Source organism: Furipterus horrens, unplaced genomic scaffold (assembly GCF_987537825.1).
Source record: "Furipterus horrens unplaced genomic scaffold, mFurHor1.1.pri manual_scaffold_17, whole genome shotgun sequence".
In the NCBI taxonomy this organism is placed as follows: domain Eukaryota; kingdom Metazoa; phylum Chordata; class Mammalia; order Chiroptera; family Furipteridae; genus Furipterus; species Furipterus horrens.
The window spans coordinates 11,443,571-11,459,970 of NW_028327187.1; the positions used below are offsets into that span (position 1 = coordinate 11,443,571).

The 16,400-nt window shown below is 42.4% G+C and overlaps 1 protein-coding gene and 1 pseudogene across 2 annotated transcripts; both read left to right on the forward strand.

The window, feature by feature from the left end:
* Window positions 1-460: 460 nt before the first annotated feature.
* ITGB1BP2 (integrin subunit beta 1 binding protein 2) lies at window positions 461-4,277 on the forward strand. Of its 2 annotated transcripts, XM_090264010.1 has the most exons (11): window positions 461-634; window positions 859-908; window positions 995-1,051; window positions 1,133-1,275; window positions 2,133-2,227; window positions 2,333-2,391; window positions 2,528-2,598; window positions 2,716-2,815; window positions 3,066-3,179; window positions 3,428-3,490; window positions 3,877-4,277. In XM_090264010.1, the coding sequence occupies exons 1-11, from the start codon at window positions 571-573 to the stop codon at window positions 4,099-4,101; spliced, it is 1,041 nt and encodes a 346-aa protein (XP_090120136.1). In that variant the 5' UTR covers window positions 461-570; the 3' UTR covers window positions 4,102-4,277. The 2 variants fall into 2 exon arrangements, with proteins under 2 accessions (XP_090120136.1, XP_090120137.1); XM_090264011.1 differs by lacking the exon at window positions 995-1,051.
* A 10,294-nt stretch (window positions 4,278-14,571) lies between these two features.
* Window positions 14,572-15,058, forward strand: LOC149990508 (ubiquitin-ribosomal protein eS31 fusion protein pseudogene; annotated as a pseudogene).
* The last annotated feature ends 1,342 nt before the right edge of the window (window positions 15,059-16,400 follow it).

The window sequence follows — 16,400 nt, forward strand, 5'->3', positions numbered from 1 at the left end:
TTTTTTAAGGGGAAGGGAGGGAGGGGAGTTCTGTCTTGGGAGATGAGCAGTATGTTTTCTGAAGTATTTATTCACCTAGGCAAACATGGCAGGGATTGGATGCACACTACAGCTGGAGTGGATTGGTGCTATATAGAAAGGATAAGGATGGGAGGAAAGCTGCTTTGAAAGAAAATGGGCTGGGGGATTGGGGTACCCTTATTGAGCTGGGAGGGGTCTTGATTGCTATTTGTTTCTGAGCAGCTGCTGGTCTGTCAGAGGGTTGGAATTGGCATGGTAAATCTAAAACGGTCTCAGTGGTTAGCTGACCTCACCCAAGTTCCAAACCCTACTCTGCCTGATCCTTTTCTTGAGCCTCAGAGCTAAAATGCTCCTGTGCTCTTTCCTATTGGCTGGGAAGACCAGTTGAAGTTCCCTTGCCCATGTTAGGAGGTGTACGCCTCCTGAACTAAAGATAGACACAGCTCAGCTGGCCCTTGCAGGCAGCTAAAAGCTTCCAGACTAAGAGGTGTTCCCCACTCGGCAGCCAGACTCCTTGAAATACCCTTTCAGTAATTTATCAACGCCTCCATGTCTCTACTCTGCCATAACAAAGGCTGTGGGCAGCACTTTGATCCCAATACCAACTTTGCTGGTGAGTAATTCTGGTCTTGCCAGGGGGCTCTGTGGGTAGTCTGTTAAAGGAGTAGAAAAATTTAGTGTACCTGCCCTAGTTTAACTGGTTTGGGTGCTCTACAGTCTCCACTGGTTTTTTGTTTTATATGATATGGAAAAACCATAGCGTGTAAACCCAGAGAAGAGGTGAGAAGTGACATTTGGTATAGTTCCCTTTCTTGATCCTTCTACCGGTATCCACAGATTCCTGTTGCCATCACCCTGGGATCCCCATCTTCCATGATGCACTTAAGGTGAGGTATAGATGAGGGGGGTAGCAAGAGCCATTCCCAAAGGAAATGCACCCAGGAACCTAAGCTGAGCTGGGTCTCGTTATCAGGGTTGGTCCTGCTGCCGGAAGCGAACTGTAGATTTCTCTGAGTTCTTAAACATCAAGGTAAATTCTTTACTTCCCTAGATCCTGCCCCTCATTGAAGGATTCTATCTCTAATTCTCCTTTCCTTATCCTGTGCACTAGGGCTGTACTGTGGGACCACACTGTGCTGAGAAGCTCCCTGAAGCCCCTCAACCTGAGGGCCCTGGCACAAGCAGTTCACTTCAGGAGCAAAAACTGACTGCGATTCCAAAGTCAGCAGAGACTTTGCTTCGGGAGAGGCCCAAGTAAAGAGGCGGTCCCAGGGTTTTTGCTACATTCATGGAGCTTCCTAGGACTGACTAATGGGTCACTGGGGTTTGGGAGCCAGGGAGTAGAGATGTGAGGAGGGCCAGGTGTCGGGGCTTGATGTATATTTTGTGCCATAGAGGAGATCTGTCTGGAAATAATAATGTCCTTTGCTGTAAGGTGATTTGGGGTGATGGGATAGGTATTTTGAGTTAATAGCAGATAGCCCTTCATGAACACATACTTAGTTATAATGCTAGGGGTATTTCTGGGAAGGACTTGATTCTTTTCAAAATTGAGTAGACAGAGGATGGGGGTGGGGGCAGAGAAACGTTGATCTGTTTTCCACCCATTTATGCATTCATTGATTGATTCTTGCATGTGCCCTAACTAGGGATAGAACCCACAACCTTGGCCTATTGGAACGATGCTCTAACCAACTGAGCTACCTGGCCAGAGCTAAAATAGCTTTACATCAAGAAAAGGGTGCAGTAGTATTGGCAGCCAGGAGGCTGCAGAGAAGAGTAAGTTCATTTTGTGGAAATAGTACGAACAACAGAAGAAGGTCATATCGGGTCCACAATTAAATAGAGGAAAAGGAAATGGTGTGGCTCTACAGAGAAATGTGAGATTTAGGGCAACTGAGTAGATGGGCAAGAGAAGTCCTGGGGATTTCCCCAGGGTCAGGGATTCGGGATGCCACAGAGAGGAAAATTGGTAATGGGGTTGCTACCCAACTTCTCCGACCCTGACCCCACTTTCAGCAGACTTCTTCGACTCCGTTAGCACTGGGGAGTGTGGAGCTGTCAATCATGGTTAATGAGTCAGAACTAAATCACCCCACCCTTATCCCTAGGTCAGAGTTACCTCCAAAGCTGCTTCCACTAAATATATCCCAAGCTCTGGAAATGGCATTGGAACAGAAGGAATTAGACCATGAATCCGGTGCAGGTAACTGCGTCCTTAGTAAGATAGGCCTCACAGACTGGAATTTAGTGAAAGTGGCAGTTGCATGGAGGGAACGGATAGGTTCCTGACTCTCTTTCCCTTGCCTAGGACTTGACAGTAGTCTGATCCGGACTGGTTCCAGCTGCCAGAACCCAGGGTGTGATGCTGTGAGTGAGAGTTTGTGGGGGCCGGGACATGTGGTTGAGGGACACTACACCCTAGGGGTGACCAGGAATAGAGATGAGGTGGTACGGGCCACACTTTAGAATGACCTGATTCTTTTCCTACTCTCTACGATCTTAGGTTTACCAAGGCCCTGAGAGTGATGCTACTCCATGTACCTACCACCCAGGAGCACCTCGATTCCATGAGGGGTGAGGGAGACTGCTGGGTGGGCTGCGAGAAAGGTTTCTCCCAATGTCGATCATAAGATAGGAGTTGAGGCTTGTAGGATTGGAAAGGGATTCAGGTGAATTATCTTCCTACCTCAGGATGAAGTCTTGGAGTTGTTGCGGCATCCAGACCCTGGATTTTGGGGCATTCCTGGCACAGCCAGGATGCAGAGTTGGTAGACACGACTGGGGAAAGCAGGTAAGCTCTTGATTAGAACCCAATTCCAGGAATGACTTTTCCTCCCTGTACCTCACAGCCAAGCTCTCTACGTTCTCCCTTCTGTATGGACCAAACGAGATCCTGCTCCTCATCCCTCTACAGCCCAGAAACTTTGCTATATATGACGGTGTTAATCTTTCTGAGACCCTGTCTCTTCTCCACACAAACCACAAGAACTCTTGGGTTAAGTGTTCATTTTTACCACCCGCATTTCACATCTTCTCTTTAGCTACCAGCATCTTGCCGCCACGACTGGCACCAGACAGATTCCTTAGTAGTGGTGACTGTGTATGGCCAGATTCCACTGCCCGCATTCAACTGGGTGAAGGCCAGTCAAACTGAGGTGAGGAATGTCTGCTGCTGCACAGGAGGCTGGTGAATTGGCTGATGTTACAATCTGACAGGCAGAGCTGCTGTGTGTCGTTAACATGTGGGCTCCAATAGTCCCCTGAGAGGAAGGGAGAGCTATTAGGTCATGGTCATCTGGCTGACCTGTGGATGTGTGTGTCACTCCTCTGGCTGGTTCGGCGTCATAACGACTCGTTTTCACCTTCTTGTGTTGTTACTATCCCTGTAATTCTTTTCTCTCAGCTTCATGTCCACGTTGTCTTTGATGGTAACCGTGTATTCCAAGCACAGATGAAGCTCTGGGGGGTAAGTGAAGATAAGGGGACACAGGAGGGGAGGTGCAGGTGGGATGAAAAGAAGGGCCAGACTGTAATGAAGAGAGGGTGTCTTGAGGAAAGGAGTCGCTGTGGGAAGAAGTGGAGGTTTTCTTTTCATTTGCTTTGAAATTCTCTCTCTCACCTTCTCCCTCCCTCTTTTTCTCCTTCTGGACCTTTACCCTCTCCTCTTGTCTTTTCTTCGTTCTCTCTCTCCCCTACTATGTTGTCTCATTCCCCCATCTTTTTCCCCACCTTACATTTTGATTTTTCTCCCCATCATTTATCACACCACCCCCCCGACCTCAATCCCTTTGATTTCCTCATTTTCTCTTTTTTTTTTCTCTCTCTGTCCCTCTACCTTTCCCTCTTCCTCAGGTCATAAACGTGGAGCAGAGCTCTGTCTCCTTGATGCCATCTCGGGTGGAAATCTCCCTGGTGAAGGCTGACCCAGGATCCTGGGCCCAGCTGGAGCACCCTGATGCACTAGCTGAGAAGGCTGAGGCAGGGGTTGGGTTAGACATGGATGAGGAAGAATCTGAGGATTCAGATGATCTGAGCTGGACAGAGGAGGAGGACGAGGAGGAAGCGATGGGGGAATAGTGACACCAGTCAGTCAGGTATCTAGACAGGACCTCAGTGACTCTCTTAGCATCTCAGAGACCAGGATATGGTTGGCCATGTGGTATTGAACAGCAGGAGGCTGAAGGAGGGGAGAGCGAAAGTATCCAAACCATGCTGTTTTTTCCCTTAAATAAATCTTGTATTCTACAGTTTCACATAGTGTCGTTCTCTCACCCCACCATCTGAAGTTGAATTCATTCCCCCCAACTTCTGTGTGTGTTCGACACACATGTGTGAAAACAAACACATGGACATTCAATCTAGTCTTCACAAACACCAGGTATTTACTGAGTACTTACTATGTGCCCAGTTATGTGTTTGGTGGTTTAGAAACAGAAGACTTACTCATTCCTCTCAGGAAAATTACAGCCTGGCTCACAGGTCATGGCTACTATACATGAAATGCTAACAAACATTATCAGGTAGTTAAACTGAGTGCTAAATTGCGCAGTACAGTTTTTAAGAGCCGTAGGAATTGAGAGGATGGAGAGATTAATGTGGAAGAAGTACTTTCTTTTACAGCTTTATTGAGATACAATTCATATATCATACAACACCCATTCGAAGTGTAAAATTCAATGTTGTTTTTTTTATTTTAGCATACTCAGATTTGTGTGACCACAATCAATTTTAGAACATTTCCATCACTCCAAAAGAAACCCTGTACCCATTAGCAGTCACTCCTAATTTCCCTTCAAACTCATAGCCCTGGGAAACCACTAATCTACTTTCTGCCTCCATGGATTCACCTCTTGTGGATGTTTCATATGAATGGAATCATCTACTATTTGTTCTTTTGTGGCTGACTTCTTAGCATAATATTTTCAAAGTTCAACCATATTGTAACATGTATCAGTACTTCATTTCTTTTTATGAACAAATAATATCCCACTGTGTGATACACCACATTTTGTTTATCCATTTATCATTTAAGGGACATTTGTTGTTTTTGCACTTTTTGGCTATTAATCAGTAATGCTGCTATGAACATCCATGTACAATACAAGTTTTTCTGTGGATGTATGTTTTCATTTCTCTTAGGTATATACCTAGGAGTGTAATTTCTGGGTCAAATGGTAACTTTAACCTTTTGAGCAACTGCCAAAGTGTTTCCAAAGAGGCTGCACCATTTTACATTCCCACCAGCTGTGTAAGAGGTTCCAGTTTCTCCACATCCTCAATAACACATTTGTCTTATTTCATTATAGCCATCCTAGTTGGTATGCAGTGGAATCTCTTTGTGGTTTTAATTTGCATTTCCCTGATGGCTAATGATGTTGAGCATCTTTACATTTGCTGATTGGCAATTTGGGTCTCTTATTTGGACAAATATCCAGTCATATAGCCTTTGCCCATTTGCTAATTGGGTTATTTGTCTTTTTATTAAGTTGTAAGAGGTCTTAACATATATTTTGGAGACAAGTCTCTTGTCAGATACACGATTTGTAAATATTTTCTCACATGGTGTGTGTTGTTATTCCACTTTCTCGATGGTGCTTTATGAAGTCCAATTAATCTCAATTTCCTTTGGTTTCTTATGCTTTGATATCATATCCAAGAAACCATTGCCTAATCTAAGGTCATGAAGATTTGCTCCTATTTTTCCTTCTAAGAGGTTTATAATTTTAGCTCTTACATTTAGGTCTTTGATCCATCTTGAGTTAATTTTTATATGTGGTCTAAGGTAGAGGGTCTAACTTTACATTTATGCATATGAATATGCAGTTGTCCCAGCACCATTTTTTTAAGACTCCCCAGTCCCCACTGATTGTCGTGACACCCTACTTGAAAATCAATTGACCATAGCTCTGGGCCGTGTGGCTTGGTTGGTTTGGTGTCCCCCTGCAATCTGGAAGGTCACTGATTTCATTCCTAGTCAGGGCACATGCCTGGGTTACGGGTTCAGTCCCAGGTCGGGGCATAAAGCGCATTGATCTTAATGTACATCTTTTTTTCTATCTTCTTGTCAAAATCAGGGGACCAGCAACTACCCAGAAATCCAAGAGAGGATGGAGGTGAGGACTCAGAAAGTTCAAGTAACCCTTGTTGCATATAAACTTCATCTATCAAATTTCAAATTTATAGCATTGCTACAGTAGGGTACTAGTTCATTTTACATAGCCCAAAGCCTAAAATGTAAGAAAATTTCAAGCAGGTGTATAACATTAATAACACCAACAGTAACCTTAGCTGCCATTTCTCATACAAACTAACCTGCCAGGCACTGTGCTAAGTGCTTTGCACGCATTACCTGATTTAATCTCCCCACTTCCCACCATGAAATCTTTATATTTGTTCACGTTAGTAGAAATCCTCTCCTTATCTCCTGGTCTACTTCTCATTTCTTCCTACAGTGCTTTGTGTCCTGTCCCCTCACATCTTCCCAGAAACCTTACACTGTTAGTTATCCTTTCTCTTTCCTGTTTATTCAACCTTTCCCTCTAGTTGGATATTTTCATTGGCATTCACATGCACTCCAGCCTCTCCAATCTTACAAAAACAATTTCCCTTGAGGTCACATCCCTCTCTAGCTACTACTTAACTCTCTTCTCTCTTTTATAACTAAACTTCTTGAAGTAAAATAACTACTTTTTCCATTTCCTTCTTCCTGATCCCTTCACAACACACTTCAGTCTGTCTTCAACCGCCTCAATCTGTGGTGATAAAGTCACCACTAGCCACCAAGTCACTGAATCCAATGGATACTTACTTTTAGTCCTCATCTTGCTTGATAGCTCAAGCAAACTTGGACACCCAGGATGGTTTCTTCCTTGAAATACACTGGCTTCTGTGGCCCGTCGCTCCTCTTGGTTGTCCTCCTATATCTCTGGCCGTTCCTTCCAGTCTCCTTTCCAGGTGCCTCCTTTTCTACCTGGCCATTCCATGAAGAGGTTCTTGAGGACTCAGTCCTAGGCTTTCTCTCTTATATGTAACTCTTCTAGACATCCTCATCTATGCCCATGATTTGAAATATCAACCATATGCAGATGACTCACACATTTTTCTCTCTAGGACATATCTTTCCTTTGAAGTCCAGAACTATAGTACCAATAGCTAACACATATTTGAAACAGTGTCTGGCATATAGCAAGTACTATATAAGTGTTTGCTATTATTAGTACTATTACTCCTCTTTCTCTTCATCCAAAGCTTTCACCTCAGACTATTAGGAACATTGGGATGATTTTTCTTAGGAAGGACACATCTCCAGTATCCAATTTTATATTTATAATGTTTCAGTGAGAAAAGAGCTTTTTCTTTACAGTCAGATTTTGCAATTCTATGAAGTGATAATGTGTTTACCATAGCATTGCATCAGCTTCAGGATCAGTGGATATTGTATTCACCTGCTGAGGGCGAATAGACTAGAAGGCCACTTCTACCCACATTATTTCACTAGCTCCTCATACCTGTTCTATGAAGTATGCATTTCCCCAATTTTTTATAAATGAGGAAACCAAGGCTGAAAAAATAAAATAGCTTGCTTGAGGTCACAAGGCTACTGATTAAAACCTCAGTCATTGCTAAGAGCCATCCTAGAGCCATCTGAGAGCACCCCAAGCCTAAGGGCCCCACGGAGACCCTAGAAGAGGATCTTGACACCATGCCCCTCTAACCTAGCAGAGTCCCTTTGACAAGCCTAACTGGAAACCAGCAAAGCCTCAGTTAATCAATGATATCTCACCCTGATATGACACTTTCCCAAACAACTTTTATGTCTCTGACCACATCTATAACCCTCGGTGAGACTCCTATGTACTTCGCCTTTCACTGCATCCAGGTCAATAATTATCTCCCAGTTACACCAGATTCAGTGCTACTGCCTCCACTGCCCTCTTTCTCCCTTCCTGCTCCCCAAGTCCCAGACCACTGCTAGAAGGAGAACCACGCCGAGCAGGAGGAATTCATGCTGTCCAGTTTCAACACGGCCCTTGCAGCAGCTCAGCAACCCTTGTATTTGTCTCATGCATTCCCTGGCACTCTCCCCCCAGAGGCTGTTCCAGACCTTCCTCTTCTCAAATTCCAGCTCCTCCTGTTCCACTCCTTCAGAATAACACACACATTTTCATCAGATCCTTGGCAATTCAATAACATGGTTTTAAAACTTTTTGTATGCAGAATTTAAAACATGTACAAAAGTGGAAGATAATGCAATGCATCCTCATTTACCACTCTGCTTCAACTAGTATCAGCTCTTGGGCATTCTCGTTTCGTCTATGTCCTCCCTCCCTTATTAGTTGGAGCAAATCTCAGACATGATATCATTCTATATCTAAATATTTCAGTATTTATCTTTAAAAGGTAAGGATCCTTCTTTAAAAAATCACAGTTGTTGCCCCTGCCGGATTCCAACCCCACTCCCCCTCTCGTCCCCCTTCCCTGCTTTTCAGCACCGCCCTTCCCCCTCCCCACCCCTCCCTCTGCCCCGCCCAGCCCTAGCACCGCCCTTCCCTCATCCCAGCACCTCCCCTTTCCTCTGCACCCCCTCCCTACACCGCCTCCTGAAAAAAAAGGAAAAAATAAAATAATTAGGAAGTCACAATTGTAACACCATTAGCACACATAAAATAAACAAGCAATAATCCCTTCATTTCATCAAATAGCAAGTCAATATTTAAATTTACAATAGTTTCATAAATGTCCAAAGAAGTTTTTAGTTTTTTTGTTTGTTTGTTTGAATCAGCCTCCAAATAAAGTCCACGCATTGTGATTGGTGGATACGTATTATATGTCACTTTTAATCTAAAGGTTCTCCATTTCTTCTTTTCCTTATAATTTGTGGTTGAGGAAATTGGATTGTTTTTCAGTAGAGTTTCACACAGCCGGGTTTTGCTGATTATATCTCTGTTGTATAGTTTACCTGTTTCCTCGACCTCTGTTGTATGTATTGGTAAAATCAATAACATCTGTACAATGCATCTTCTTTATTTATTGTCCTGTTTTCAGTGGTGTGAGGAAATGGTCCTCGTGACCAAAGAAATGGAAGGTTTCTGGCTTGGAGAGTGACTCAGGAAGGAGCTAGGACCTCTTTATCAGGACTGAAACAGATGGTTGGGGTCAAAGCTCAATAAATAGTAACAGAAGTCCAGGCAAGATAGGACGGGTGAGGGGCCATGTAGTGTCAGATTTCCACTCTGCTGGTATGTGGAGCAGGACAGGCAGGGAAGGAATGATCAGGCTGAAGTCAGAACTGGAAAAGGAGAGGTAGCACTGGAGGCAGCAGCTGGGATTATTTCTCAGGGGATTACTCTATTTGCTATACCCTGTTTTCTAAATATATCTTACTCATTTCCACCTCTGTGCTTTTGCCCAGGATGTTTCCTCTGCTCAGCATATCATCTCCTTTCTCTCCACCTATCCAAAGCCTGCTTACCTTTAACGACTGGCCAACCAGCGCAAGACCAGCGCAAGTTCCCTCTTTTCTGTATTTTCGCTTGTAGAGTCATAAAATCTCTCTGAAAAGATAAATAAGAGATCATAGATTGCTTTCCCTAGAAGGGAATTGGATGGCCAGAGGACAGGGTGGCAAGGGAGAAACCTACTACGGGATGTGTTGCAGGAGGTTTCAGTTAATCTGATGAAAGTATCTATGATCATACGAAGCCTGTGGAAGGAGAGGTATGGATATTGGAATTTGTAGTTTGAAGGGAGAAAGAGGAAGGTCTGGAACAGCCTCTGGGGGGAGAGTGCCAGGGAATGCATGAGACAAATACAAGGGTTGCTGAGCTGCTGCAAGGGCCGTGTTGAAACTGGACAGCATGAATTCCTCCTGCTCGGCGTGGTTCTTCTAGCAGTGGTCTGGGACTTGGGGAGCAGGAAGGGAGAAAGAGGGCAGTGGAGGCAGTAGCACTGAATCTGGTGTAACTGGGAGATAATTACTGATCTGGATGCCGTGCAAGGTAAAGTACATAGGTAGTCCCGCCGAGGGTTATCGATGTGATCAGAGACATAAAAGTTGTTTGGGAAAGTGTTATATCAGGGTGAGATATCATTGATTAACATTGATTAACTAACTGGTTTCCAATTAGGCTTGTCAAAGGGACTGCTAGGCTAGAAGGGCATGGTGTCAAGTTCCTCTTCTAGGGTCTCCGTGGGGCCCTTAGGTTTGGGATGTTTTCAAATGGCTCTAGGATGGCTATTAGCAATGACTGAGGTTTCAAGCAGGTGGAAATCTTCACTGAAACTGGAGCTTCTTCAAGAGGCATGATGTAAGGTGTCCTCGCAAAATTAAATAAATACTCCTTATTGAGCTTTTACTATATGTAATTCAAGCACTGTAATAAAGATATTTTTCTCTGTTCTCTCTGATATATATATATATACATATCGCAAATGAAAATATATATTCTCATGAAATCTCATGACATTGTATTTTTTTAATCCTCACCTGAGGACATGCTTATTGATTTTAGAGAGAGGGGAAGGGAGGGAGAGGGAAACATCCACGTGAGAGAGTAACATTGATTAGTTGACTCTCACATGCACCCAGACTGGGGACCGAACCTGCAAGCCAGGCATGTGCCCTGACCGGGAATTGAACCCTAAACCTTTCAGTTCATGGGACAATGCTCCAACCAGCTGAGCCACACTGGCTCATGACAGTGTATCTAAAAGCATTATCATTTTTTTTTAATATATGAGGAAACTGAAACTCAGGGAGGTCACATAATGTCCCCTTGGTCACATAGATGTCAACTGAGTGTCGGAGCTGGGACTCAAATTCAGGTCTGACCACAAAACCTGTGCTCTTTTCCTTTTCATTTATTTATTTATGTTTTGTTTTATTGTTTTATTGTTTTTATATTACAGTTGTCTCACTTTTAAGCCTGTGCCCTTTGGTGTCAGCCACACTTTGCCCTAATAAATGAATCTTATTTTGCCAGTGGCATCTTTTATAAAATTATAGATGCATTCGCAGCAAAAAGAATCATACACAGAATTGCAAGCTTTTGGTGAGTAAGGAGTTAATCGAGTAGGTTGGAAGAGCTGCTTGGATGCAGTGAAACTACTTGGATAACTGCAGTTTGCAGTATGACTCCCCAGACTACATTGGTGTGATATTAACAGTGGAGGAGAGAATAATGGATTTAAGAGGTACAGTATGTCTTAATTCAGGCTGCAACAAAGTGCCAGAGGCTGGGTGGTTTATAAACACAGAAATACATTTCTTTCAGTTCTGGTGGCTAAAAAAGTCCAAGATCAGGGCGCCCTCTGCCAGGTGGAGAGCAGAGAAAGCAAGCTCTGTCCTGACTCCTCTAAGGGCACTAATCCCATTCATGACCTCATGTAGTCCTGATTACCTACCAAAGGCAGCATCTCCTAGTTCCATGAGTGGGGATGAAAGGACGTAATTTGGCTAATGCTGGCCTTCTGTCAGCAACTTTCTCCTTCCTCAGTGCCTCAGTCCCATCTGATTCCCCGGCCTGAGGCTAGTCTTTCTCCGGGTCTTTGAATATCTGACTTCTTCTTGTCATTCCTGTCTTAGCTCAAATATCACCACTCATAATAGAAAGCCAATTCATTACCTTGAAAATTCAACAATAAAGGGAGAGAATCAAGCATTTATCCTGCCTTTCCTAGATGAACTAGGCAACAAACTAGTGGGATGAGAGACATGGCTTTTCACAAATCTATTCTGATGAAGACAAATAATAGTAAAATTAGAATATCACCATTCTGCAAACCTTGATAAACAGATCTACATAGTAAACATTAACAGCTTCTAAGATGACAAAAAGAGAGACATCAAACATTATGTCTGTCCTATAGGCATATCAAAGGGATGGAACCCGAGTGTGATCTAGTCTCTGGACCCAGTTGCCAATTTGCAGGAAATACAGAGGAGCTGCACTGTGCCTGTGCAATTAGCAAAATCCACAGTGACAAACTTGAGTTCTTTCACACACACAAAAATCACCTCTCAGAGAGGCCTTTCTTGACCATACTCTAGCACCTACTATCCAAGTTACTGTCACATTACTCTGATTTTGCGGCTGGTTTGGCTCAGTGGATTGAGCGTCGGCCTGCGAGCTAAGTGTCGCTGGTTCGATCTTCCAGTCAGGGCACATCAGAGAAGGAAAACTCTGACTCCAAAAAACCTCCGCTGCCTTGCGGCATACCTCTTCAGGGGAAAGGCTAAGGGAGTAAACCCCGACAGAAAATCCGGAGCCGGAGTCCCTAAGGCGGTTTGACGCTGTAGTCAACACCGGCAACTCCTGCGGCGCACCTGAAGCCAAGCTGTATTGACTCCGTCTTTCCCTTGGACCCTTCAGCTGCGAAGAGAGGGGGGGTCTGCTGCATGGGCAACAGCAGACCCTCCATATCACCCTGCCCAGGCTCTGTAGCTTCAGCTTCACTGGAGAGGACACTCTAGCGTCATCGCAAGATGTCGATTCAACACGGGAGGAGACAGATACCGTGTCACTCCTGAGTCGGACTGCACAACCATTCTCGGCGGTGCAGATAGACTCTTAAGAAGCTACACCATCGTCTCTCGAGACGGACGGCTGCCGACGACTCTGATTTTGCCATAGCCTGTATCAACTGAGGTTTCCCTACATAAGAAGCCATATAGCATTAATAGTTAAGAAGACAAACTATAAATAACATCAGGCTGCCCGAGCTCAAATCTTGAGTCCTCCACTTACTAGCTATCTGACCTGAAGAACTATGTGCCTCAGTTTCCCCAATTATAAAATGGGACTAATAGCAGTGTGTATATCATAAGGTCATTAGGAGTATTCAATGAGTCAACATGTCTAAAGAGCTTAGCACAGTGCCTGGTACAGGATAAGCATTATAAAAGTGTTAACAATATTATTGCATAATTATTTTTCCTTGTACATTATTTCTCTTTTTCGCTAGTATATAAGTCTTTCTGCATGATTCCCAGTACATAAAACTGCCTAGCAAATACATAATATATAAAGATTTGTTGAGTGAAGGATCTGAATGAGGGTGGCAAAGAATAGACAGGAAAGAGACATGTCAGATATTATTTAAAAGGAAGAAAAAATACCTTAGACTTGATTTTTTCCTGATAGGGGAGGGAAGGATATAAGACGACTATTCCAAGGCTTCAAGCTTAAGTAACAGGTAGAAGGATAGAAGGCTAATGCTAGGGGACTAACTGGTAATGGAAAATAAATACAACAAAGATTAAATTTTAAAAAATAAATAAAAGCAATTGAAAAATGTCACACACAAAAAGAAGGCTCATGCTTTTAATAGAAATAGGCAAACAAGGAACTAGAACTAGTACTATTTGGATATTCTGATAATGAATTTTATTTTAGATACAAGTTTGGAATGATGGCAAAACATGAGTGAAAATGCTACCAGGCAATTAATTACAAATGCAGAACTGGCATTCATGAGAAAAGTCAGGACTGAAGATAGATTTGAGTGTCATCTGCATCAATGTGACACTTAAATGAATATTCAACTTTCTGGTACAAGCTTCCTTCAGCTTTACAAAACAAAACCTTGCGGAAGTGAATACAATGAGAAGGAAAATATTTGAAGAGAAACAAAATATTTGAAGCCTTAAACTTATTCGTCAGAGGAAGTCACTGCTAGTACTTCGGTGTGTATCTTTTAAGCACTCTCTATGCATTTGCAAACATACTGGTATACAGCATGCAGAGACAGTAAAAGTCTGAGTGGAAACCTACATACATATGAAGTTTTTTTTTTCTTTTTTGGCTAATCTGGAATCATTCTGTAATATCTTTCCATAACTTGCTTAGTCTTTAGGCATATCACCTTATAGTCCTTGAAGATATTCCCATGTTAGTATCTATAGATCTCAAAAAATATGTAGAGATCTCTGGCATCCTTTCCTATGCTGCATAGTACTTTATTATATGAATATGCCATAATTTATTTAACTATTCCCCTATTGATGAACACTCAGGTTGTTTCCAATTTCTGTTATTATGAATTATGCAGCAATGAAAATCATTTACATGTATCTTTGAATATTTGGGCTCATATTTCTTGAGGATAGAGTTATAGAAGGAGGATTGCTGGAAAGAAGGCATACACATTCTTTTCTTAAAAGAGATTTTATTTATTTCTAGAGAGAGGGGAAGGGATGGAGATAGAGAGGGACAGGAACATCATTGTGTGGTTGCTTCTCACATGCCCCCAACGGGGGACCTGTCCCATCACCCAGGCATGTGCCCTGACTGGGAATCAAACTGGCAGGCCTTTGGTTTGCAGGCTGGTGTTCAATCCACTGAGCAACACCATCCAGGGCAAGGCAAACACATTCTTATGTATCTAAAATGTTAATACATGATGCTTCATTTTCCTTCATAAAGGCTGTTGCAATTTACATGGCCACCCAACAGTGTATGAGGAACCAGTTTCCCCATGACCCTCATCAATACTGTATGTTATCAATTAAAAAACCTTTCTGCCTTTTCCGATCGTCATCTGTGGTGGACTTGCCGCCAAGATGCAGATTTTCGTGAAAACCCTTACAGGGAAGACCATCACTCTTGAGGTTGAACCTTCAGACACAATAGGAAATGTCAAGGCCAAGATCCAGGATAAGGAAGGAATTCCTCCTGATCAGCAAAGACTGATTTTTGCTGGCAAGCAACTGGAAGATGGGCATACTTTGTCTGACTACAACATTCAAAAGGAGTCCACTCTTCATCTTGTATTGAGACTTCGTAGTGGTGCTAAGAAAAGGAAGAAGTCTTACACCACTCCTAAGAAGAATAAGCATAAGAAAAAGAAGGTTAAGTTAGCTGTACTGAAATACTACAAAGTGGATGAGAATGGTAAAATCAGTTGCCTTCATCGGGAATGCCCTTTGGATGAATATGGTGCTGGAGTTTTTATGGCCAGTCACTTTGACAGGCATTATTGTGGCAAATGTTGTCTGACCTATTGCTTCAACAAACCAGAAGACAAGTAATTGTATATGGGTTAATGAAACACATGAACTAACATTAAAAAAAAAAAAAAAAAAAAAAAAAAAAAACTTTCTACTAACCAAATGTGCAAATAATGGTATCTCATTTTTATTTTACATTTCCTCTGATTATAGAAGAGGGTGAGAAATTTTTACTGACTACTTATGTACATACTTTTTTAAAAAAGATTTTATTTAGCTTTAGAGTGAAGAGACAGAAGGGAGGGAGGGAGAGAAACATCGACATGCAAGATACATTGATTGGTTTCCTCTTACATGGCCCCCAACTGGGGACCTGGCCCACAACCCAGGCATGTGCTCTGATTGGGAATCAAGCCAGCGACCTTTGGGTTCGCAGGTCAGCACTCAATCCACTGAACCACACCAGCCAGGTCCAGACTTTTAATTCAACTCTCTTTTCAGCTCCCATGTGTCATGTCCATCCTCTGCTGTACCTGATGTCTTGGATCCTGGAGCTTTCCATAGTTTTACTGATAAAATGGCAATTCTCATCTGTGTCCTTCTCCACACTAGACCAAAATTTCTTCCCAGCTACTATTTGAACTACCATTTCTCAAATGGCTTTCCTGTCTCTAGAGAACCCTTGGAACGTTTTGTCCTTTGGGGTTTGTGCATATTTTATATATTATTTTAGTGTACTTTTAGAGGCATCTCAGAAAGGATCTGAAATGTTATATTTGTCATATACGTAATCCCCATATGTAACTGCCTCTCTATTCCATTCCATCAATCTGTTTGTCTATTCTTGAACCATATCACAACTTTATATAATAATTTGATATCTGATAGGTAAGTCTTCCCTCGTTTCTCTCTTTTAAAAGTTTCTTAGCTCCTTTTGCCTATTCTTACAGATGAAATTCAGAACCAACTTGTTGAGTTTTTCCACCCTATCCCTCCAAATCCCAATGGGATTGTTATGGAAATTTAGTTATTTGAAATTTTTTAAATTATGAAACTTCTCCTTCAGGAATATTGTACATCCATCCATTTGTCATATTTTCATAGTTGTAGGCTTCAATAATATTTTACAAGTTTTATTCTTGTAAGTGCTTTGTACATTTTTTGTTAGGTTTATTCCCATCATTTTTTCTTTTTTAACTACTGTAAATGAGATCTTTTTTCCTCCATTTGGATAATTGGGGTTTTTTGTTTTCATTTGTTTGTTTCTTTAGAGAGAGAGAGAGAAAGAAACATTGAGTTGTTGTTCCACTTATTTATGCACTCATTAATTTATTCTTGTATATACCCTGAACCGGGGATTGAACCTGCAAACTTGGCATATGGGGATGATGCTCTAACCAACTGAGCTACTCGGCCAGGGCCAGATATT